A 24,902-nucleotide genomic window follows, 5' to 3' on the forward strand; every position below is an offset into this window, starting at 1 on the left:
CTGAAACGATTGATCGAAAAATTGCATTTGTCCTCGAGTACGAAGGCAAGCCGTGCATGATGCAGCGCACAGGAAGAAAGGAAACCGCTGAATTGACCATCATTTTGATAAATATACGCTGAACAACAAAATGATCGTAATTTTCGAGGAGGAGGAGATGGAGGATGATCGACGCAGTCGAGTACAATTCATGCGTGTCGCGATATCTCTATTATCCATTACATTGCCTGTTGTTTCTAAGGTTGTTCGATTGCAAAGTGTCGCGTAATTTTGCGTCGACTGCTTGTCGAGAGTTTCAGGAGGAAGCAGGTAGTCCCTAAAAGGGGACAAGGGAGTAGAGAGAGGGCCCGAGGGCCTCCTTGATATACGACAGCGTGGAATGCGAAAGCGTGGGTTCGCTTCGGTTCGACTGAAACGCGATCTCGATCCACATCGAAGCAGGCGAGGGCCGCGGGCTAAATACACGCGCGAGTGCGCAACGGTACTCCGTGCGAGCGATCGCTCGACCGATCGCTTCTCGTAATACGTTGTTCAATGTATCATGTGTACACGCATGTAGACGTGTATGTATGGGTATCGTATAAGAGCGTTTTCACTGTCTCCCGCGAGGAGAACGCGCGCGTTACACGCACGTAGCCAGAACTCGAAGAACTGGAAAGTGAACGAGAGAGCCCTGTTGCTCGTTACGTTGCTTCCCTCGCGGCGTCCAATCGCCGGAGGAAAGGAGGGAATATGTACTTTCTCCTCAATCCGTGGCATAGTCTCATCCGCGATATCTTATTCTAAGCTCACATGCTCTCGTTGTTATTGGCAATGGAGACAATACAAGGCGACAATACAAAAAAGACGAGTGGGAATAATGCCTTCGAGAGATACGTGGTTGAAGTATTTCGAGAAATATCATGAATATCGTTTATAACGTAGTTGATGCATCAATGGTTAATGCAGAATGACGGTAATGGTCTGTTTTCTAGCCATCAATATGACATAATATGAAAAATAAATCTGGCCAATGCGTACGTATATGACATACTTCTTTGTAATATTGTCATACGACTGTTCGATCTTTATAGTTACGAAGTGGTTATTCTAAGGAATATCCAATAACATATAAATCTTTAGGAGTCGTCTCATATGTATGAACAAAAAATTGACACTGCCAAGTTCCTGCATCATTATCGTGTTCTCTTCAAGCTTACATTTCTTTGAAATATCGATACTTTATAAGAAGAAAACTTTTATATATCATAATTAACACCACCCTGGGATATCAAACACAGAATATAAAATACGTATAATACGATGAAGTAGCCGTATAATTGGCAGCGCAATAAAGGCCGCTTTAAGGGCAATCTTAGGGATCGAAACCAGTTATTTCTCTAGGTAACGATACGATACGAAGTCTAGCGGTGGTTGCAGTTGCATTGTTAGGACCGTTCTGAATGGCATAACCCGTCGCAGAGAGAACTGAATGAGGTGGCCCGAAGGCAGGTTGCTAGTCCCCAGAATGTATGATGACTGACTTAACTGGAGTGGATAGAGCGTCTGGGTCCACGGTATAAATAGATGCTACCACTTACCGTCAATTCAAAGAGAACACAAGACTCGAGCTGCTCGCTAGTCGCGAACGAGTACGAAGCCTCGGGCGCGTCATGAAACGGCATCGATAGCTAAGTGCCACCCAGTGGCGTAACTAGTCTTTCAAGGTCGGGGAATCGAGAGAAGTACCAATCTCGAGAAGACGGTACCAATACTGTCCTCCCTAAAGTTAATTCTCTACAGGTTAAAGGGTGAAATACTGGTTACGTAACATCCTAGAGTTTACTTGTCTTCGATCGGGAGTAAAAATAGAAGTTTCATTTAAATCGGCTTGTTAAATCTCAGAACTATTTAGATATAATTCGACAAATAGAAGAGTGCCTTTTTTTATTATGAAGATATCAAATCAAATGTTTCAATAAAACGGCAAAAAGATTTACATTGCGCTATAATGTGTATCTATGTTACGATAAGATTCCTAAGAAATGGATCATGATAATAGATAAAGCGATACAAAACGGTAAGCATGAAATTCAACGCTACGCCCGTGACTATTCAGGATACCATGACCCCTGATTACGAGCATCGGAGTTAATCGTTCTTAATTTATGTCCAGCCACTACACAGCTAGTACATCGGAGTATTCTAAACGAGGGAAATGACCAGCCACACTAACTGAAAATGCCAGCAGAGTACCGTTTCCGGAATAACGTATCGTTGCGACTGTAAACGAGTATGCGTCCCGTGTAGCGATCGAACCGTTAAGAGTAATCTCTCAAAAAGTCCCAGACGGTAGTCCAAAGTCCACTGCGAATGACTCATAGCGTAAACAAGCTAATCACGCGTGAAGCAAGCAAATTGGATTTTATTCTCGGCAGAGATATATGTATTTCTTACTATTGAAAACCAAGTTTGTCTGGGGAGATTAAAAATGACCAAGAAGCCATTGAGAAACGGCTGAGCCATGCGCAATTTTTCAATAGGAATTTATCGAAGCATCGATCACTGAATCGTGGATGCAATGATTGCTTAGCAAAATGATTATGGCTCCAGAGAGCTGGATATGGTCGATTTGCTAGATCCGATGCCATAATAAAACAGCAACTCGCACGCACGGTTGAGCTTTATAAACCGAAGACGTCGTCTCGACGCCTCGTTAGCGGGTGGAGTTATTAAGTGGCTGCTCGTTAACGATACAGAAAGAGCAGTCGTTAGCATGGCAGGAAAGAACATACAGGAACATTTGCCATTAGTCCGATATATCGATACGTTATCCGTAAGTAAACAGAAACGTTAATTGATATCTTGAAAAGGAGCCGTGGTCGTTCTCGAGTTTATTTTATAAGAGAATATAAAAATAAAAACGAAAACAAATCGTTAGCGTGCTTTAACTCGACTACTTTAGACAATAGTTGCGCAATTATAATGGGATCGCTTATCGAGACCTCATTTTTTTTTACGATTTTTTCGCGAATCATAACCGTACGATAATGCGCAACGTTGAATCTCAATTTCACACAGTTGCTCCGAAAAATCCTTGAACTCGTTTATGGTATCGATGGGCTAAACGTATTCACGCGCACGAACCGCCAGGCTGAAGCAGTAATTGATCGGCACGAAGTCTAACACGCGGCATTACATAAAACCCGTTTAGGCGCGCATGAGTCTGCCTTATCCTCTCGGTCAATGCCATGCAGCGTTAAGGCGAATACAAAGATGGTATCTGCCGGTTGGCCGTGCGACTTCTCTTTGCCTTACCTTGACCGTTCGAGTGATTTTGCTGGGGCGACTGTGGCTGACCCTGCGTCAATATAATTTGACTCTCCAGTTGCTGAAGCTCGGCCTGAAGTTCATTCAGCTTACTATTCGACTTTTTCACGATCGTCGCCACGTCGGAGAGCGCTTTACGATCGGTCGCCACTTCCCTCAGCTTCTCGGCGCCAGCCTTTATCTTCAGCTCCTGCAACCAAACCAGCGTACGTAAACGTTCCTTGTCGTTTTATGGCGAACCTTTTGTGTTACACGGCTACGTCGGGAATAAACGTACCCGCTGCATGCCGTTCTAGGGTACCCAAACCACACAGGAGACGGAATTTCGCTCGACGGAATTCGTTCTGACACGATTGTTATTATCGATCTATCAGTCGTCAGAGCGCGTCCACTCGTTCGAGACCACTCCTCTCCCGAGGCAAATGAGACGTAAAATTATACCCGATCTGCATGCCACGGAGCTATCCTTCCATTCTATTACCTCCTATTATATTCGCTATAACTTTTCCCCGGCAAGCACACCTGACAGAAGCTATATCTTCTAATCACGACTGACCCGTGAACACTATTTGCGAGCGGCATTTAATGAAACTATTACCTGCTCGCCAGAACGCGAGTCTGTTCCGCGAAATGTTTTACTTACTTCGTCTAACATGATTTATGACTGCTTGTGTACGCTACAAAGGCACATTCTCTACCTCCGTGGAGAAGACGTTACGTAAATAAACATAATTACAATTGCATCGATATCAACGTGTACTGATATTTTTATAAAAGTGAAGTTGATTAAAAAGTATTCTCAGATTCAGCTTTCTCTAATTTCCATCTTTATTGTACTGCAAGTCCAAATAAATAAATTTCCTACTAGTGTTAAATTGGCAAGTACGCTTAAATATCCTTGCACTATTCCAGACCACGCGTGATAAACGCAGCAAACAAGCCGATGACACCTCCGATCATGACAAAGTATCGAAACGACTCATTATTTATTTACGATCGGCCAGTCGAAAAGGTAGCAGTGGTTTAGTGCTCGCGGTGCCGTAATTTCTTATCTCATTTCAGGCCCGCGAAAGAGAGGAAGAAAGTTCCTTTTTTTTTTCCCTCCTGGAAATAACCATAAATTCTGGCCTGGATCCATTAGTCACGTGGATCGTACCGGTTTTCAACGGGCGTGCCACGGATCGACGATAGCCTGACACATATGGGATTTCTCTGTTCCTCCCTGCGAAGGAACGGAAAAGGAGAGATGCAACGATGCAGAGAGGATGCACGTTATAGAGCGAAGAGAGGAACAACAGAGGAAAGGATATTCTTCTGCCGTGCGAGGGATCGGTGCTCGTGCGAGTCGCGCTACCGTGTATATTGCGGTGTACGGCGAAAAAGAGAGCTTCGGGGAAGAGACGTAGTGCCGAGAAGGATAAGCGAAACTCGACATACCTTGCGTATTTCTCGGCGTATGTGCTCCCGGAGCTCGTCAAGACGAGCCGGCAAGGGCACCTGGTCACTGCTAGCCACTCCATACTTGCTCGACAGTTCGTACACCGGGTGCCTGATGTAATCGCCCTGAAACAGATTCCAAATTCGATTATTCGAACGGTGTACTTTTTTTCTTTCTTTGTCTTTCACAATACTATCGCAAGCATTAAAAATAAGTATGAGTATTGAAAAACGAAAAAAGAAAAAGAAAAAAACGATATATTACTATAATTAACCGTTCCCTAAAGCGAATTTATCGATGTATAGCACGTGAAGATATACACCGTCGATAGTAGGTGTGTGATATTTAAAAACGGATCGTTTAATGTCGCTGCTTTTTATGCAGTGCATTAAAGCACGAATTATCGTATAGTTTCACGAGGATAAATTTTCCTTTCGGGTTGATAATGCGCTGTTAGCAAAGTGCTCATTTGTGTTCAACATCGTCCTACGTTCGTTTCTATTTCCACGTCGCTTAATCCTGTCAGTGAGATTTACATTTTTCCGGAAACATCGAAGAACGATGGGTGGGTTTGTGAATTTGCGAAGAAAAACAGTGTGGAATATAATACACCTTTACCACGGCCGGAAATTGTCTGGCGCGTTGCGGCGGATGTGCACACCGGTGTCTAAGTGTCTACTCGTTCGACCACGGTTATAAACTCGTACTGAGCCGCGGGAAATATTGATCTTAAAATAAGTATCGGTTCCCGGTATCAGTATCCTATGCCTGTTAACGAGCGACTAATTAATGACCGTATCTATATTTAAATTATTCGGCTTGCGATTGACCCTGATAGTGATGCTTGATCGATTTAGTGGCGTCATCGACTATCTCGACTCCGTGTATATCTATATATATCCACGAATTAGTTAGTGATGCAACTATTGGAAAATCTAGAAGCGATTGTACGTATCGTTGTTTTTATTATTAATGATATTAATAATAAGATTATTAATATCAATGTCATTTACACAATGCAGGGACAAAATTTATTTTAAACAAATATTGAATATTGCATCATGTTCAATTCATGTAGGATGAAATCGACTGATTTATCAGTGGGGCACGTGTCAGACATTTAAATATCTGACCTGCGTAAGTGTATCGTATGAAGATGCTACAGACATTAAAAGATGTTACCGTGCATGGTACAACACAGCTCCAACGTTGCATGGGTTTACTCGACTTTGTTCGCGATAAACGCTGGTACGTTTTCTGCTTCTTTCCCTCGTCACGCAAAGAAATGAACGACATTGTTCAACTTTCCTATTAAATCTTATAAATAACACCACAAAATTCTCCTCGACTGTTTTTATAAGTAGATATATTTTACGAATATATAGTAGTTCACTGAAAACTGTATCCGATTTTCATTAACATTGAACTCACGTCCACAGAGATCGTACACTATTAACTTTCTTCTGTTCATCAAGGACTCGATGCGTAATGCGAGTAAATTGAAATGCATAAATATGCTTTAACGCGACCAATCTCTAACGTGCAACAGTGACAAAATCTAGGCTGTACTCTTGGACCACCTGTTGCGACAAACAACGAATCTACGGAGGTTTATCTTTGAGACAAACTTCACGAATTATCTTTTTACTAGAATATTATCACTTTTTAAATTCCCATAGATCTACAACTAGTGATGCGTACGATTAATTGTCTATAGAACAACCAGGTGATACTTTTACGTGACCGATCGGACCATTTCTATAGACTGACTGAAGACTTTGCCGATACTTTATCTCTTATCATCTGCATTACGATAACAGCGATTCTAAATGGCGAATGTGTTGCGACTCCGTTAAGTTAACGTTTACTTCAGTAGAAATCTAATTACTCATCTAATGATTATGTGTATATCATATTTTAGGTATTTGTTGTGTAAGCTATATGGTCAGGTATAATTATAATCATAAAATTAGAGTGACAAATATTCTTGTACTCTTTACTGCAAACAATATGAGTCAGAAATATCCTATTCTTGTAGCCGTTCGTTCGCGAGGCTGACATACCTATAGGTTGCTTAAGTTCGGAACTTTGGCGACAGCGGATTCCAGAAATAGTGTATGCTTGTGCATTCCGCTTGAAAACCATGCATGATTACTAATAAAGATAAACGTGATCATGGTCTGATTCCGCCTAAAATTGATTTGAGCAATTGAGATGTTACACGCGTCTTATTTACGCTACTATGAATATCATTTTAAATTCCACCCGGTACGATTACTATTTTCTTTGGCAATGCTGGGGATGAAGCAAAAGGCTTGAAACAAAATTATTGTCGATAGAGATAATGTCTGAAAGCTTTCCCATCATAATATAGGAAATTTTGTAAATCCAGAATTAGACATGATCTTGGTTTTCAGAGTGGGTAATAAAATGACGAGTGAAGCGAAATTGAGTCGTACGGTGGGTGGAACGATTTAAAGAAGCAACGAACCCCCAAGCAAACGTGTGCACCTCGGCTATATGTGAGTTTGACACACTGACGCATGAGCTATTTTCATGCATTCCGTAATATGTATGCCATGCATAATAATCCCGAGAGGTCAATAGTCGTCCAGAGTATTAGTATAACAAGGACAGAAAAATCAGCCAGCAATCAAAATATTTACTTCATCGATATCGACCTGATATAGGATAGATCTAAATCCTAAAGTGACGTTTATGTAGCATGTTCGAGGAATGAAAATCATTTTCAATTGTCTGATTGTACATAAGACTGGATGAGGAGTAAATAATGCCATTAATGAAAAATGTCATTCTTCAAAAATTCTAATCATAGTCATTTTTGCCGTTATGATTAATCGTTATAAGAAAATAGAACTCAAGATGAGTGTACCTCTGTGCGATAGCTAACCAATATGTACTATCTTATTTTTGAGTTACGCACAACGCAAAGCATCTGTTAGCAAATTGCGAAAGTATCGTATATCTAGCGAAATTGGACGAATGATATGGTAATAATCTTGGTTATATTAATGCGATTTGAAACGCGAATTAAATCGAGTGAAATGAATTTTTTTGTATTCCATTATCGTGTGATGGTAACATGTCAAAATTCTTTGCGAAAACATGATAAAACATTACACCTCCCCGAATATTTGATGTACGATAAAGGGAGACTCGTAATTCAAACAATATGAATTCTTTGTTGAAGAGAAGTTCGAATTCAAAGCGAAAGTTGAAAAGACGAACCGGTAATCATAGGTGCAGGCATTTGATCGTGACGATGCGTTACGCCGTTAAGCCATCGCTGTTTCCGCTACAATGGAGTTGCCATACGATCACGTTCCTGTCAGAATGATTTTTAGCTGTTAGTCGACTACGCTTTGACAAACGTGTCTCGAACTGTATACCTATGTTGGTAATGTCAGGAAATACCACTTGCCGACAGGAACAGGTGCTCCCAGGAACTGTATGGAAAGTTTTTGGAATTATCCTAAATGAATTAAATCCATATCAGGTGTCTATAAACCGTCACGACTCGTTTAACGTAAACCAGGCTAAAGGCGTTTATAGTCATAATCCACGAAGAAATTAGTGATCATCGTCACGAAGAAATCATCGTCTTTGAAAAACATTCCCCGAACATAGAGACAAGTGCGAGCGCGTTGTCGGCGTATGATCGTAAGAAGAAGAAAGAAATATGTAATATGCAAAGTGGCTGAATTACGCCCAAAGCGATCTTTTATTATGGCGGCTGGAATCATCGGTCGGGTAGCGACCAATGCGCACCAGTTCGTAAAGAGAGCGTGGATGGACCTGCAACTCACCTGATAATAGCTTGATTCCGCCATCTTGGACACTATACTCCACTCACTCACTCACTGCTTTCTATCCGTCCTTTGTGCATGGAACGACGAAGTCCATTGTGTTTACACGAGTAATGTACGCTGCACCACCGAGCTGGTTGGAAGTGTCTGCATTTCATATATTACCACGCACGTTCAATTTTATTCACGAGATGTTCTCAATATAAATCTTTGAATAGGAAGCGACAAGAAGTTACTACCACAGAGAAGTATGAATGAAAGACGCGCGGCTCGCGAACAAAATGCAGACACGAGCGCATTCCACCGCACCAAACTGAAGACTGACGGAAAGTGCCGGGCCAATCGTGGCCCAAAGGCGCGCGCACTGTACTGCCACCGCTATCGCTAAAGGTGCGTTCACGATATTACTTTTATGTCAGCTCGGTGAAACAGCCTTTATTCATTAGTTGATTCCGATAGACAATGAAACAAGTAACTGTGTGGAAACTTATACTCTGCTTATATCTTGTAGGTATAATAAAAATAAAGTCGAAAAGAATGAAACGTAATATGGGTGTATGTAAAAGTAACCATGTTGAATTAATATTTTTTATGGAAATAAAAACATTAAAGCTTTATATAATTTATTAAATTTATTAAAAATTATTATACAATTATGTATTATTTACATAGTTAACTTTTTGTATAATTATATTTAGAAAATATCTTCTTAATGGACACTTAAACTGAAATTAATGTCCGTAAAAGATCCTCGGGAGTTCTTGAAAATAAACTGTCTGGATTTTGATACAAATTCTTTGGATTGTGACATGCTTCGTATAATTGTTTATAAATTGCTCCAATTACTTCAAAAGAACGTTTTTGAGTGATTGAACGATGATTACTACTTTGTAACAAACTTATTTGTGGCAGCAATAATACATCTGGCATCATTAAAAATGCTTCCAATTTGTTCTATAACACATTAAAAATTTAGAATAAAATTTATCCCTATCCTTCATTCACAGTATGAAGTAATAGTAACATACAGTAAATTCTTTTACACTTAGGGGATCCATTCCAGGAATGGAAGATAATGGGCCTTGTTCATGACCTTGCAAAATAGTGTAAATTGGACCAAGATTCAAATGTGCCACTAATGAACTGGCTTGTTCTGATGTAAGAGTGTCAATTTGTGCATCAGATTGTGCCTAAAAAATTTCATTTTATCAATATCGATATAAAATATATAAAAACTTCATAAATTAGAACACATTAATTGTAGTCTTTACTTGTAATCTTTCTAATCTCTGATCCATATATTCATACAGTGCTAAAGTAGACTGTATTTGATGCATACAATTTAAAAGATATACAGCCATGTCTACTGTAGGTAATCTTGATGCTGTTTCATTAACTTCTTGTAACAGTGGGTCAATAATGCATGATACTATCTGCAAATTATGTGGTATGTGAATTTCATTCAAATACCGATTTTATAAAACTATTAAATGCTGATACAGACCTGTAGCATGTCTTTCTCCCTATCTTCTGCAATACTTGCTACAGAAAGAATTTCGTTAAGAAGTGACAGTAATCTAGAAACAGATGGTGCAGGTACTAAGTCATTTCCTGGTGGTTCTGCACGTTCACCGAGTGCAATACGCGTCTGCTTTTGAAGTCTACTTAGAAAACTTTTTTCACTTAATATTAGTAAATCTTTCAATGTTGAATCTAAGATACTATCTGGTATTACTTGCTGAATTATCATCTGATAAAATCTAAGAAGAGTTGTAACAGAATATAATATTGCTGCTGGTGCATCCATAGATATGACATTTTCTATTCTTGACTTTAAAGGATGACAAAGTCCTTCTGTGATATTACTTAATGATTGTTTAATCTGATCTGATACATCTAAAATGTGTAATAAAAGCTAAGAAAAATAAAAGTAAAAAAGCAATCACTTAGTTCATACCTGTTTTATTACAGCCTTTCACTAAAGTAAGAATATTTTCTTTTTCAACAGGAATAACTTGATGAAGCCAAGCAAGCATATCACCAATATATCTTTTAGGGTCATTTGCATGCATTTCAATAGGATTAGGTGTACTACCATATCCTTCTCCCAATGTTAAAGCATCGATAAAAGAACCTACTAAAGCAGTTCTTCTAGCTGCACAATATTCATCTAAAATATATCTAAAAAATACATACAAATAAATATAGATTTATTTAACATAAAGTATACTAGGTTTCTTATTAGAATTTAAGTGCATACTTAAATAAAACTGGTCTATCTTGCAATTTATTCATTGCTTTAATTAATAATGGTGCTAAGCGTTCATTTTCAATATGTTTACATTGATTCTGTGTCCATCTATATAGTCTTTCAAGGGCTGCCTCTTGCAGCAATGTCATTCTTTGCATAATATCTAGCCCTAACGTTTGATATCCTGATTGCATTAATATTCTACAACTGCTATGAATCTCCTGTAATTTAATAGAATTGTTATTGATTCATCTTTAGAAGAAAGTTTTTTCTTACTTATCTTACCTGAACACGGTTAACAACAGAAAAAAATTCTTCTGTAATAGGTGATTCCTTGCTAGAACCATGTAAAATACTTTGCTCAGATGAAGTTAGTTGGAAATTTTTAATAAATGCATTTGCAACCTCTTGTTGCATAGATAAAGTTTGGCTAAAAATTGTTTTTTATGTATATTTTTTGGTATAAAGTTTATTTGATCCTGATAACTATTCAGTGAATAAATGTACCTCTTATTCTGAAGTTTTGCAGTTTGGTCAATAAGCTGTGATGTCTGTGTTTTTGTAGCTTGTAAGCGATTTGTCATACATTGAACTGCAGTATTCATAGCTAAAACATCTTGATATATGTCATCTAAAGAAGATTTTACTTCTCTAAAAGCTGCTAAAAAATCTTCGTTTATTGCAAGACTTCTTCTTTCTATTTTACTACGCAAATTTCTACGAGAACTTAATGTATTTTCTGTAAAGAATGTGGATAATTCTTTTAAGGCTTCTAATGTATCCTAAAAGGGAAAACCAATTTAAATGAAATGTTTATATTTTATTAATACAAGTAGTAACAATTACAACAAAGTATAATATAAATACCTTGTCATGCTCTACTCGTGATTCAAGTAATTTATTCACCCTTCGAACTAACGTAGTATTAGTATTTTTTTCACTCATTTTAAATATGTTACTTTTTTACAATCAAATTCATCGAGATATATAGCCTATTTATTTCAGAAATGTCACGTAGCAAAAGTACGTAGCAGAAGTAAAAGTACATAAAACACATAGAACATGTACTCATTACTTTAATCACGCGTACAATCGTATAACAACGTAAATTCCTTAACGTGATATAAAAATGTTGGTAGCTTTCGAAGATGGTTCGAAAAGGTTCGAAAATTTTAGTTTTTAAATTACTTATTAAATATAATATTTGTCAAATTATTAAGAATTATAAATATTAAAATAATATTAACAAAATAAAATACCCATTAAACTAGAAATCTCATAGAAACTATTTTATTTATTTGTTTATTTAAAGTTACGTACTAATGTTCGTTTTAAATGCTTGTTAGTCGGCGGCAAATTAGAAATTCTGATTGTGTTACCGTTACCATTTTAGTTTACCATCTAAGTTGCTCCAATTTCGCGGAGAGGGTATATTTGCAAACTCTCAATATGTCATATCAGTTCCGCGCTTTTTTGTTCATTAAATGAATTTTCATTTATGAAATATGTAATATTTTAGTGAAATGAAAGATTTACGAAATATGATTTTATATTATAAATATAGTTTAGATAGAAAGTTATAGAATAAAACATTATATTGTTTATTCATATTGAGGTTAGTGTTTTAGTTAACACAAAATAGTATATATGATGTTAATGTTAAGATTTCAAATGGGAATTTTCACAATTGGCATGTCATTATAATATTAAATTATTGCTCACATTGTTTCTTACACATTTTCTTTTTTGATTTTTTCTATTTAGGAATTGGCTTATATATTTATATCATTAATTTTCTTTATGTATGTAAGCATGCTATTTCTTATTTTACTGTGTGCATTTATAATAATTTGGCCTTAATTTCTTTTTAAGTATGCATGGTTTCATTTAGTTTATTGGTGGCAAAATGTCCACGTCAGAATCTGGTGTGGGATGTATTAGTGAAGTTACACTTGCAATTAGTAAAGCAAGGGGTTCTCAATCAGGCACTGTAAGAGTACTGGATAGTCCAGACTCTGATGGATCTGGGCATTCAAATTCATTTACTGTACAGCGGTTTAATTATCCTGATAATGATAATGCAAATTCCCATATTTTACATCCTCCACTAACTAGTGATGATGTAAGAATACCAATTGTTGGATATGAAGTTATGGAAGAGAGAGCTAGGTTTACGGTTAGTTAAATTAAAAACTTGTTCTGTATTGTATATATATTGTATATATCTTATATACACAGTCTGTATGTAACATATACTTTTTAGGTTTATAAATTACGAGTGGAATTAAAAAATGGAGACTGTTGGTTTGTATTTAGAAGATACACAGATTTTGTTCGTTTACTATCACAATTAAGAAGGCAGAAAATTCCAGTTTCTCAATTAAGTTTACCAAGAAAAAAGTGGCTTGGTGATAATTTTGCTCCAAGTTTCCTAGAAGAAAGAATACGGGGTCTTCAAGCATTTGTTAATGGAATATTAAGCAATCCTCTTCTGATAGGAACTGCATGTGTCAGAGAATTCTTCTGTTTGGATGAGCCACCTGCTTTATCTGACACAGCAGAAGAATCTAGAGTAAATATACTCTATACAATTTTTTAATTTCTCCTGTTAAAAGATAGATAAAAGGAAAAGTATTTTGTTTTTCTTTAGGCAATTTTTGAAGCATTAGAAGATACTATATATCATTTAAGACAGCAATTAAGAGAAAGAGATGCTGCACTTGCAGCCGAAACAGCTTTATGCAATGAATTTCGGAAAAAGTTACATAAAATATTGAGGTAAATGCCATAATTAGATACAACCAGAGATAAAAGATATTTATAATAAACATCAAATATCTGGAGTGTTAAATTAATGTTTCAGTGAAAGACAAACCTGTCAAAAATGTGGTGCATCTCAGCCATAATTTCTTATGAACTAGAAATTTACAAGTTGATATTGATAAAATTTATTACACAGAGACTGGTATAGACAATTTTAGTTTTACTATCTTTGTTTAAATTGCTACAATATAAGTAATTGTTACGTATTTACGATTTGTTAAAAGTGCATGTAGCATATTTCATCCATTCAGTCATGCATTTTTTGTTCTATTTTTGTTCTATTTTATACAAAATAACTTAATTTTTATATAAAGTGATATGTATAAGATTCCTTAATACAATAAGTACACTGAGCTTGCTTAGCATAAAATTTACATGGTAATTACAAAAAGCCTTATAGAGGTGCCTTACAATTCTAATAGATAAACAATTGTATATGTCACCATACTCTGTAGTCAAAGTTTAAAGTTGACAAGAAAACTAATAGTAAATGTTACTAAACTTGACTATGAATATATGCCAAAGTATATTAATCTTTGGTGTTTTATAAAATTCTATATATTTTGTAGTACTTTACATGAAATGAGCAATTATTACGTTTAACAAGTTATAATTGTCTTTAACAATATTTATTGTTGTCATAATATTAAAATATCAATGTTACTAAAGAATTTGATATCACAATATTGTGATATATAAAGTATGTAAAGATATAATAAATATTCGACATTTACATTTTAAATATATTTTATACTATTATATAATTAAATTATTTTGTTAAATTCTGTGCTATAGTCGATATTTATTATATCTTCGTAGTTATGTTAAAAATGCTTTACAATACTGCACAAATATAAAAATTTGTTACATATTTAAACTAATTATTAATTTTATAAAAACATGGAATTTTTTTATGAAAATAGATAAAAATGAATAAAACTGTTATTTAATATTATATAATACAATGTATCTTTCTCTATGTTTCAACTTATATTTATTGTTCAAAGTCTAAATCTCTTAAATGAGTTATTAAATATATTTCAACCTAAGCGATATTAATAACGAAAATGATCTTACGATATGTACAATTAGATATGAAATGAAATGTCATCAGTTTTCTTTATCTGGAGCAACAACTAGACATAATACTTGGATCAAGTATGTGATTCTCACTGAAAAGCAACAAGTAAAAATTTACGAGTAATACTGAATAAAATAATTAAAAATGCTTTGAAATATTTTTTTTACAATACTCACTTGCCAAAATACTTCTAACTTTCTTGTACACGTACGTATGATAGATACCAATACCACCAAGAATAAACAGCAATGCGAACAGGTATTTGGGTGAGGGTTCGTGTACGATCGGTGTTACAGCCAGGAAGATAGAAACTATCAATACCAGCCATGGTATCAGAATTGGTACTGCGTACGGTCTGGATGCATCTGGCTTCGTTCGTCGCATAATTATTAACGACAACATCGCAAGTCCATAGAATACCCACGTCAAGAAACTTGCGAATTCGATAAGTGCGATAATGTCTCCCAAAAGCATACAAAATAACGTAAGCAATCCTTGAAACGCTACTGCTGCAGATGGAGTCATTTTTGCAATATGCACATAGCTAAAGACTCTGGGTACGTGACCTTCACTTCCGGCTACGTAGCAGAGTCTGGATACTCCAAATTGAATACTAAGACTGCATCCAAAAGTAGATAAAGCAACACCCAGAGGTATTACAAAGCTCAACCAGGAGGGCAGAACTTTTTCCGCCCAGAGAACTGCTACAGCTGGTGCGCTTACCATTTCCGGTATTGTTAAGGCAGCCATGTACATTAAATTCATCGAAACATATAAAACGGTAATCAAGGGAACCGCAATTAGAATACTCCTAAGAATATTAACTTCCGGCTTCTGGATCTCTTCCGTAACGACCGCAGCGGAAGTCCATCCGTCGTAAGCCCATAATCCACTGTAAAAGGCTAACGCCACGTTACCAGGCGAATCGGTAGTACCGTCAAACGGCTTCTTCAATAATTCCGTATGACCGGTGCACAACCACCATATTCCACCACTGATTACGAAAATGCACGCAACTACTTTGCATACGGTGAATATATTTTGAACTTTCACGTATAATTTTACGCTGGTTAAATTGATATATGTAATCAATCCGAGAGCTAAGATTGCTATGAGCTTTTTCAATTTAAGCATTGATTCTTCAGGAAGATTGCTTAAATATCCGGAGAACGGTTGTACGCTATACTCAGCGAATGTCAACATAACTACCGCCACTTCTGCTGGTCGTAGTAGTAATACGTAAACCCAAGAACAAATAAAAGCTGGTATCTGTCCGGCATACTGATGCAAGGGTGAAAAAGCTTCGATAAAATATGCATATTCAGCTCCAGATCGTGGTACGACTGTACTTAATTCGGCGAATGCGAGAGCCCCTAATAAAGACAGAAAGCCACAAGTAGTCCATACAATTAGACAAAATCCAACGGATCCTGATCTTTCGAGAGCGCTGGTTGGAGACACGAAAATTCCAGAACCTTGAAGGAAAAATAATTCCTTGATTAAAACGAATATCAGACGTAGTTTCATTTGTAATAATAACATAAAAGTAATATTTATGAAACAAATAAGATCGATCCTTATCAGAGTAACTGTTATCAGTTTATTACTAATTGGTTTCCCTATACGATGTATGTAGTGAGAGTCGTGGCCATATGAAATAATATAATGTACTTTGAAAAAAAAAAATAAAATACAAGCAACATAACTTCTTTACATTTGAAAAAACTCTTCTTTTTTTATTCTATTTATGCCAGCGTAAAGATATAAATTGTTCGGAAGTTACGATGGAATTCGTAATCTCAACCATTTTAACGGTATAAAATATTATTTGGTTCATAAATTGTAGATAAAATTTTAATGATAAGAGTAATCTTATATTCATAGATAAATGGTAAGTACGATAGATTTGTCAGCCTGCAAAGAAGATGCCTCGTAATACTCGAGCGCGTGGGTCAGCAATTAACCTTGATTAACCCCCTTGATTCGTAATCGCGTCAAAGCTCTGCCCGTAATTAACAAAACGTTACGTCAGTTTTTATTTCTTATTGTGCAAAAATACAACATATAATTATATTTGACTTTCAAGCAGAAGGGAATTGAGGACTAATCTAAAAGAGACTATAATGTGTACACCATGTGTATATAGTCCCATTATGGGGGACGGCAGCAATGAGTCACATAAGCAAAATAGAAATAGAGCAAGCAAAAATTTTAAGGACAATAGTTAACGCTCCATGGTACGTCAGAAATGAAGACCTACGAAAAGATCTAAAAATTCCAATAGTCAAAGAGGAAATCGCTAGATACGCAAAAAAGTACAAAGAAAGACTTGCAACACACCCAAACCAGCTGGCAGCTGAAACAAATAAAACCAAAATAGAAAGAAGACTGAAGAGGAAGCATCCCGCAGACCTCGAAATAGAGATGCAATAGGAAACCTAGAAGATGGAACCCCGCTGGGGGTAACCATCCACATGCTATATTTTATTTATTTTTATTTATTTTTTATTTTTTATTTTTTTTATTCTTTTATTCTCTAAGCTATAACATTTTACCAAATGTCCTTCTGGACAAATTGTAAAAATTTAATAAAACAAATAAAAAAAAAAAAAAAAAAACCATGTGTATATGTGTTCTCAATTTCCACTAATACGATTCTAACTTAGTTTGGTTGGATTATACCGGGGTAATGTGGATATTGTTTGAGAAGCTTCATCTGATGGTACTGAAACGTTACAGATAAATATCGAGGCCAAAGTACATTGATTCTATTTGTGAACTCGAAAAATATTTCTGTAAAATTTCTAAAATTCACGTAACTTGCTGGAAATACTTTCTTAAGCTAATATTTACTTAAAAAGCTAGTGAAGTTAAGTAAGATATATACAGATATACAATGCAACATTAAATAACTACAGTTAACTATAATGGCTACATCATATATGTTAACAGCATGTAATAAAACTATGCAATTATCAAATGAAATCTAATAGCTGATGTAACTAATGAATACCTAAGCAATAAAAAAAATAACTCTTCCCGTCAAAGGAACACTGTGTGAAGGTATCGGACAACGCTTTGAATGGCTATTCAAGGAGATACGTTGTATCGCTATAAGTATAAAGCTTAAGCTTATTCAAGTCCACACAATAATGCAATTACAGTCAACTATTCTTAACACGTGTTCGGTTGTCAAAGGGGTTCTGCTGAATTTCTATTGGATCTTTACCGTCCTTTGAATGTCGTAATCGTTGTTCGTTATTAAATATTACATTAATATCGGCTAAATCGAAAATAAATATTATTTGTAACAAAACGTTAAAGATAGGTGTACATAGTTCATTTCATGATATTATATCGATCGTATCAAGAATTGACAAGATGAGAGGAGCGAAGTATCTTTAGAAACAATCACGAGAGTGTTGTACATTCGTCAATAAATTCAGACGGTAACACCTGTTATCATTTTTGAAATATACTAATACTAACTTTTAATTTCCTATTATTTGCTCAAATATAGTGATACGTTTACACATAGTAAAGTTTGATCACGTGATCATTCTCGTAGTTTATGTTTCAAACAAATTTTATATTTATATCACTTTTATATTAAATATTGTATTGTAGCATAATAGGATGGTTTAAATATACCTTCTACATATAAATACTGTTATGGCGAAATTCTATCTACATGAAAGTTCATTGTTCGAGCATTTTAAGCTGGAAGGATTACAATTTCATTATGTAAGCAGAATATAGAAAACATATGCTGATAATATATACCGTATTTCTAACCTTCGGAAATTATCTGATGAATTCATTAATAAATCAAATGAAATTGATTAAGCTGTTGACTTATATCAAGAGTGCAGAAAAGAAAAAAATAAAAAGAGTAAAATCAATAATTTCTGCCGGCTGACTCTGCACAACAAACTTGATATTGGTACCGGAAGAAAATACTTGTTATTTAATATCACGCTTTTATATTGGTTTCATACCGATCATAACAGCCACGATGATGCTTACTGCGCTAAAAAGACCTAGCTCTCGTTTTAGCGCAATTCTTTCATTTCCTTTTTCCTCGACTTGTCCCATTTTGCACAAGCTTCAACTAAATTCTTAACGAGTACCGATTACCACGTATTATCCAATTCACCAGCACTATATCAAAACGTTTTCTTTCTGAATTCAAATATACATCGCGCGAGCTGTATGTCTGACTTTTAGACCGCCTTCGATCGGCTCTATGTTCAATCGGTGTAACGAAGGCATGAATCGGCTTCCTCGTGCCTTAGAGCCGGATCGAAGGCAGTGTGACGTTATCGGAAGATGTCCAGAACGAAACTGAAGTGTTAGCGGGTCAGCTAGTCGCTTATTTTTACAGGCATGCATTGGTTCCCCTGATAAGAGTACTCTGTACTCTGATCGTGGTACCGATATCTTTGATGATCGGTAGCTAAACTATAAGATTATCGAGTTTAAAAGTGGTTGTACAAATATAAAAACGAGGCTTATAAATATCTTAGATAAAAGATTATGTTTCATAGAGAGTTACCATGGATAAGATGCGTTTCTCTGGCGACCAACGAATAACTGCTTCATGATTAATACACGTTAAAAGAACTGTTTATACGAAATTTACGAACCCAAAGATATCGGTAGGAGGACATACGTCATCTTTTGGTAATCAGCCATGTTTTGAAGTGTATTGTTCGATTTTGTTACAAGAAGTTATTCGATAAGATAGCGGAATTTGAACTTCGTAAAACAATGGTAATACGATAGGAAGTAATATCTCTTCAGCGCACATTTTTTGGTGATCTCATTATTTCCATACTCTTCCACCGATAATTACGCTTAGGAATATTCTTTGCGTTATTCCTCATGTAATTTTATTGAAAGTATATTTGTAATAAAATAAATTAAAAAAAAAAACGCAAGGATGATATATATATTTCGTATGGCGTGCATATGTAGGCCTTTTTAAAGAATTACTTAATATCTATATAATATACAGTATTATATATATAGTATACAATACTTTTATCCATAACGTTAAATAATTTTTACATATTGTTTATATTGTTTATGAATTTTCAACTTTTTGTTTATAATTGAAATACAATTTATATAAATATATTGCAATAAAATTAAAATAATATTGGTAAAAAAAAATATAAAAATAAGTTACATAATATCACACAATTTTATCTTATATAATATTTATACTTAAATTAATGTTAACAACACGTGCTTTTGAGTTCATAACGAAGAGCATGCGTTCTGAAATAATTTTGTGAAAATATTCCAGTACTATTTTGCACTCAATGGTTTGTATTCTAAATCAAATTTGCATTGCATTGAAAATGCAATAATAATTAGAATAAATAAATCTACATTGATTTTATTTGATGTTCTACTCGTTATTCGTTATTTTGTTTGACAGATGATTAAGGTTAATATGTTACAGTGAACGTGTAGTGAATGCACGTATAACCTGTCTAGCACGCTAAGTATTAAGTAGCAATGGAAGACAAAGAAAAAAAATGTCATGACGAAGAGTCTAGTGAATTTTATTTCGAATCTGATCACCTAGCATTAAAAGGAAATAAAGATTATACTACTCTTTTAAAAACAATTGTCATTCTTGAAGCACAACGAGTTCAAGCTATAGAAGATCTGGACAAACTTTTATCAATTCGTTCTAAAGCATTGAAAGATCCAATATCTTTCGTAGCTCAGATACAAAATGGTGAGCTGCCAGAATTACCAGGGCCACAAAAAATTGCCGAAATCCCTTATATTGATTGGGCACAATATAACATAGCTCCACCTGACATGCGAATGAGACCACAAACAAGGCATGGACATATTTTGCCTCACATACAAACAAAATCAGAACAAGAGAATGGAAAAGTATGTTATGTTATATATATATTTCATATACATGTATATGTACTGACTTGAATATAATTAGATTTTAGTAAGAGGACGTGCTTTTGATGAGAGTAAACCAGAGACCTTCAATCAATTATGGACAGTAGAAGAACAAAGAAGATTAGAAGAACTTTTAATTGAATACCCACCAGAGGATGTAGAAATGAGAAGATGGACTAAAATAGCTAATGCTTTAGGTATATTATTAAGAATATCATTTTTGTTATGTTTGTATATTACTATCTATTCTTTTTAATAGGTAATAGAACTCCAAAACAAGTGTCTAGCAGAGTCCAGAAATATTTTATTAAACTCTTAAGGGCTGGATTACCTATACCTGGTCGAGGCCCCAAAATGAAATTAGACGTGAAAAAAGGAATGGGTCATAGACATCAACGTAATAACTATTCATTATTTAGACGTTCTACATTTTTTCCCCACCAAGATATTTCTTTTACAATACCTGATGAAAGCAAGGAACAGGCAATTACAGAAGAATCTGTATGTGTTGTTACAATTCTGTACTCTAGTGAAAATTTAAGTTTCCACCATTTATTTAATTATTTATATTTATAGGAAGATGATGCTGGAAATAGTATTATTGATGACAATCCTGAATTGAGGCATATAGAATTACTAAAACAAGTGAAAATGGAAAAAGAACAAAATTCATCTCCCGTGTATAAACATGTTGGATATAAGGTATGTACAGGTATTAGAGCAAATTAGAAGAATTTAAAGCTTAATGGTTTATTTTTACAGTGTTCAGTTTGTGGAGAAGATCCTCTAACAGGTACAAGATGGCATTGCACAGAATGCCAAGATGGAATTGATTTATGCGGTGATTGCGCTATAGCGCAATTAGAGGCTGAGAAACCATTACATGACACGTTACATAGACTACTCCCTATAAAACCACCTCTGTATACTAGAAGTTATGATTTAGATTATTTTCCACAAAGTTTCAGTAACTCTTCTTATAATTATTTAGATCCGAATTTTTTACCTGAATAATTATTATTTCATCAAATCTATACTAATAAGAATTATGTCATAGTTTTATAAAAGTAGAATGTAAAAATAATTCATCATTAAATATTAATACTTTTTTAAAGCTGTGTTATGAACTAGAAGATTTAGTTTCTTTTATATCTGTAGGTTCATCTGCTTGAATAACATTGCCTTGCTCAAATTTTAAATTAATTTTCTTTTTGCAATCATCAAGACCTCCACATTTTATGCTCTCTCGAATAATCTTAAAAAATTCGAGATATTGATGTACATTGTGTCTGAAAATATAAATCAATGCGCATATTCATACATAATAATATTAATTAATTATCTGCAATATCAGTATGTAATTAGAACTTACATCATTAAAAGAACAGTGCCAAGCATTTCCTTAACATTACACAGATGATATAGATATGCTTTAGTATGATTTTTACATGTTAGACATTCACAATGAGAACATATTGGAGAAAAGTCATCCGCATATCTGCTGTAAAATATTTGTTATGAAAATGAAGAAATGATTATATATTTAGTTCTACATTACCTTTCTTCTGTAAATGATATTGTATGACCTACATTATTACAGTCATCATGATCACATAGGAACGTTAAAGCTTTTAAATCTTCAGTAATTATATAAGGGTAGGAAGTATCAAATATATCTGTACCTAATTCAACAAGGTCTAATACTATAAGGGGATTCCAACATCCCATTGATACCTTAAGCTTTTCAGGAGGTAAAAGATTCTGAAATGAGTATATTTCATGAAGAAACAATATAATAATAGGTGATTTCTAACTTACAATTGTGTGTTGTACTATTTCTTTGATTTGTTCTGATGATATATTCTTTACATTTGGTCCATTATTATGCAATCCATCAATCACATATCCTATTACAGGTTTAGTTTTTAAATAATTTATTGATATTGTTCTGGCATCCTTATCATAACCGCCTTCAATTGCACCTAATATTTCAGAAGACTTCAATGCTTCAGATGAAGAATGTTTAGTAAAACATTGATCAAAGAATTTCATGCTACTTTGTACAGAATTTGATACTCTTCTTTTACTACTATTGATATTAGTATCTCCATCACACAAAGCAACATACATGTCTGGTTTAAATGTCTCAATAACATCCATATACATATTGGGTGTTAATGTAAATTTTCCATTTCTTGTCCATAAGGGAATAGAATTAGCTTCTCGAAAACCTGAAGGTGTTGTATAGGCTGGGTCATGTAATGTAACAAAATTAATGTACTCCTAAACAAAATATTTTTTTACTATAAAACTTAAAACTTTATAAGTAAAATTCACATAACTGAAAATGTATAATAACAGTATGTACCTTCATACCCACAAAATTTGCAAAATTAACATTATTATGCTTCATTGATTCCAGCATTAAATACGTGGAAGAAAGAGAAACAGATAACATTTGTGGTTCTGAAGTAACCATTTTAAAAACATCCTTAGTTAAATGCGGTACACAACCTCCCTATTAAAAATAAAATGTTAAATAAAATATTCCCGTTAGATTTCGAATTATTAAATTTTACCTTTGTATGAATAAGAGCAAGAGGAGTTTCAAAAGTGGTATTAGGAATTCTTTCAAATTCTGTTAACGTCCCAATACGGGCAGCACAAGATTTTATTGAATTAGTAGAGAATTTCATGTTATTTATTATTAATATTTACTATAATTCATAAGAAAGTTAATTTAATAAATATTTTAATCATTAAGTACAATCACATAACTAGAGTCTTATTGTGACAGAGTTATAGAATTTTATTGTGACATAACCTGAATAAATTCACGTGCTATTCAGCGAAGTTTGTATACTTCGTACCTATATATTGTGTACGTACAATAATATAACACATGTACGACCATACACAATACGTAACATAGATCTAATATCCAATTCCCTATTGTTAAAACAGTTCGAGGACTGCCGAACTCTCTTATAATATTTGTAGCATTTCCGCTAATATCGATTCAGCATAGAATAAGATAACAACACATCTAGTGGTAGGAATTAAAATTAAAATCCAAATCAAATATGATTTCTAGCAAGGTTGGTATTTCAGAACGTGAAAAATGACTCCCATCACCGACCTCGTCTATAATCTATGTACCTTGTCTGCGAATACACATAGGCTCCGGACCATTGAATAAGAATAGGATAGATATGATATTAAATTGAATCAGATTCTGACATACCGACTGGAGGAAAATCAGACTGTTTTTTACGCTCTCTACAACTTAATAATTCGAATATAGGAATTACGTTGATTTCTATTTGATCGGATGGAAGCTGGCGGGAATGCGCGTAACACATTAGTTGTAATAGGATAACTGTATTATTAGTAACGTAATGTTATTCTTTTTGTTAGTAATAATTTAAAAAAATTCGTAAAATATATTTATCAATTGATAGAAACTGTCTGTAGATATGAAATTTGTCTTTATTCACTGTACAATTTCTTACATACAAAAGAGTGCAATGCCTTTAAAAATTGGTCACAATAGTCGACTTAATTGCGTACAGAATAAGTTTATTCATGTACACAAGCGCTTCACGATTATATACATGAAAATAAAATAGTTTTCTTTCTTTACAATTTGCAATGTTATGTACAAGTCGCGTCAGCACTTATTCTAAACGAAAACTTAATACTCTGTTGTACTGTAGAATTGTCAAACATTACAATAAAAATTATTGAAAATTTATAATAATTTGATATTTTCATATAACAACTTTGATAGGAAACGAAGAAAATATTTCTTAATTCTTTTCAGAAATTTGAAAATATAAATAATTTAATCGCAAGTATGACAATTCATTTTTAGCACCGTTTCATGTCAATAATAAGATTAACATTAATTACAATACAAGCAACTTATAAATTTTCTTATTTTTACAGTTTCACACGTTCGTTTGGATTTTATACATTATTTTTCGCATTGAACTTCTGCTAGATCGCTATATTACATCTTATCCCCTCGCTATACTTACAAAAGTTATAGGCAAGAAACATCACATCACATAGAAAATACAAATTCGATGATCAATCGTGCATTTGTGTCAGGAACGTTGTCGTTGGTGCAATAAAATCTCAATGCCAGTTTTTTTTTTTACCAATATAAATATCATGTCGATACAAGGCGACCGTAGTTTTTTTCGTTCTCCGCGATTTGTACCTTAAAGTGTC

The 24,902-nt window shown here is 34.4% G+C and overlaps 6 protein-coding genes and 1 long non-coding RNA gene across 13 annotated transcripts in view; 3 read left to right on the forward strand and 4 right to left on the reverse strand.

The window, feature by feature from the left end:
* Pkn (serine/threonine-protein kinase N) overlaps positions 1-8,882 on the reverse strand; it is a 26,477-nt gene extending 17,595 nt beyond the window's left edge. For 2 of the 4 annotated variants that reach the window (XM_072018468.1, XM_072018459.1), the window contains exons 1-3: positions 5,930-6,059; positions 4,747-4,872; positions 3,298-3,499 (exon numbers count right to left, since the gene is read on the reverse strand). In XM_072018468.1, coding sequence (XP_071874569.1) covers positions 3,298-3,499; positions 4,747-4,872; positions 5,930-6,043 — 442 coding nt within the window. In that variant the 5' untranslated portion in view covers positions 6,044-6,059. Of the gene's footprint in view, positions 1-3,297; positions 3,500-4,746; positions 4,873-5,929; positions 6,060-8,574 lie in introns of those variants that run through there. The other 2 variants (XM_072018478.1, XM_072018488.1) reach the window with 2 other exon arrangements.
* Positions 8,824-9,837, forward strand: LOC139995351 (uncharacterized). The gene is made up of 2 exons (XR_011801952.1): positions 8,824-8,964; positions 9,624-9,837. It is a non-coding gene; the product is annotated as an uncharacterized lncRNA (long non-coding RNA).
* Cog6 (conserved oligomeric Golgi complex subunit 6) lies at positions 9,188-11,922 on the reverse strand. Its single transcript, XM_072018540.1, has 9 exons — positions 11,693-11,922; positions 11,333-11,607; positions 11,111-11,255; positions 10,835-11,046; positions 10,532-10,755; positions 10,079-10,470; positions 9,846-10,007; positions 9,603-9,764; positions 9,188-9,528 (listed from the first exon to the last, which is right to left on the reverse strand). The coding sequence occupies exons 1-9, from the start codon at positions 11,768-11,770 to the stop codon at positions 9,295-9,297; spliced, it is 1,884 nt and encodes a 627-aa protein (XP_071874641.1). The 5' UTR covers positions 11,771-11,922; the 3' UTR covers positions 9,188-9,294.
* A 305-nt stretch (positions 11,923-12,227) lies between these two features.
* Positions 12,228-16,318, forward strand: Snx16 (sorting nexin 16). 3 transcript variants are annotated; one of them, XM_072018702.1, is made up of 6 exons: positions 12,228-12,440; positions 12,590-12,631; positions 12,717-13,001; positions 13,089-13,397; positions 13,476-13,603; positions 13,689-16,318. In XM_072018702.1, exons 2-6 carry the CDS (start codon positions 12,626-12,628, stop codon positions 13,729-13,731), a joined length of 771 nt encoding a protein of 256 aa, XP_071874803.1. In that variant the 5' UTR covers positions 12,228-12,440; positions 12,590-12,625; the 3' UTR covers positions 13,732-16,318. The 3 variants fall into 3 exon arrangements, with proteins under 3 accessions (XP_071874803.1, XP_071874793.1, XP_071874810.1); XM_072018692.1 differs by lacking the exon at positions 12,228-12,440 and having other exon boundaries at positions 12,462-12,631; XM_072018709.1 differs by lacking the exons at positions 12,228-12,440; positions 12,590-12,631 and having other exon boundaries at positions 12,732-13,001.
* LOC139995288 (b(0,+)-type amino acid transporter 1) lies at positions 12,714-18,867 on the reverse strand. The gene is made up of 3 exons (XM_072018624.1): positions 18,728-18,867; positions 14,906-16,204; positions 12,714-14,820 (listed from the first exon to the last, which is right to left on the reverse strand). The coding sequence occupies exons 1-3, from the start codon at positions 18,822-18,824 to the stop codon at positions 14,759-14,761; spliced, it is 1,458 nt and encodes a 485-aa protein (XP_071874725.1). The 5' UTR covers positions 18,825-18,867; the 3' UTR covers positions 12,714-14,758.
* Positions 18,868-20,255: 1,388 nt separating this feature from the next.
* LOC139995303 (ZZ-type zinc finger-containing protein 3-like) lies at positions 20,256-22,959 on the forward strand. Its single transcript, XM_072018658.1, has 5 exons — positions 20,256-20,645; positions 20,707-20,863; positions 20,926-21,167; positions 21,243-21,368; positions 21,429-22,959. Exons 1-5 carry the CDS (start codon positions 20,256-20,258, stop codon positions 21,678-21,680), a joined length of 1,167 nt encoding a protein of 388 aa, XP_071874759.1. The 3' UTR covers positions 21,681-22,959.
* On the reverse strand, positions 21,401-23,467 carry LOC139995294 (queuine tRNA-ribosyltransferase accessory subunit 2). 2 transcript variants are annotated; one of them, XM_072018636.1, is made up of 6 exons: positions 23,246-23,467; positions 23,035-23,184; positions 22,485-22,949; positions 22,225-22,427; positions 22,039-22,167; positions 21,401-21,955 (listed from the first exon to the last, which is right to left on the reverse strand). In XM_072018636.1, the coding sequence occupies exons 1-6, from the start codon at positions 23,360-23,362 to the stop codon at positions 21,787-21,789; spliced, it is 1,233 nt and encodes a 410-aa protein (XP_071874737.1). In that variant the 5' UTR covers positions 23,363-23,467; the 3' UTR covers positions 21,401-21,786. The 2 variants fall into 2 exon arrangements, with proteins under 2 accessions (XP_071874737.1, XP_071874747.1); XM_072018646.1 differs by having other exon boundaries at positions 22,039-22,164; positions 23,246-23,466.
* Positions 23,468-24,902: the final 1,435 nt, after the last annotated feature.

Source organism: Bombus fervidus, chromosome 2, assembly GCF_041682495.2.
Source record: "Bombus fervidus isolate BK054 chromosome 2, iyBomFerv1, whole genome shotgun sequence".
NCBI lineage: Eukaryota > Metazoa > Arthropoda > Insecta > Hymenoptera > Apidae > Bombus > Bombus fervidus.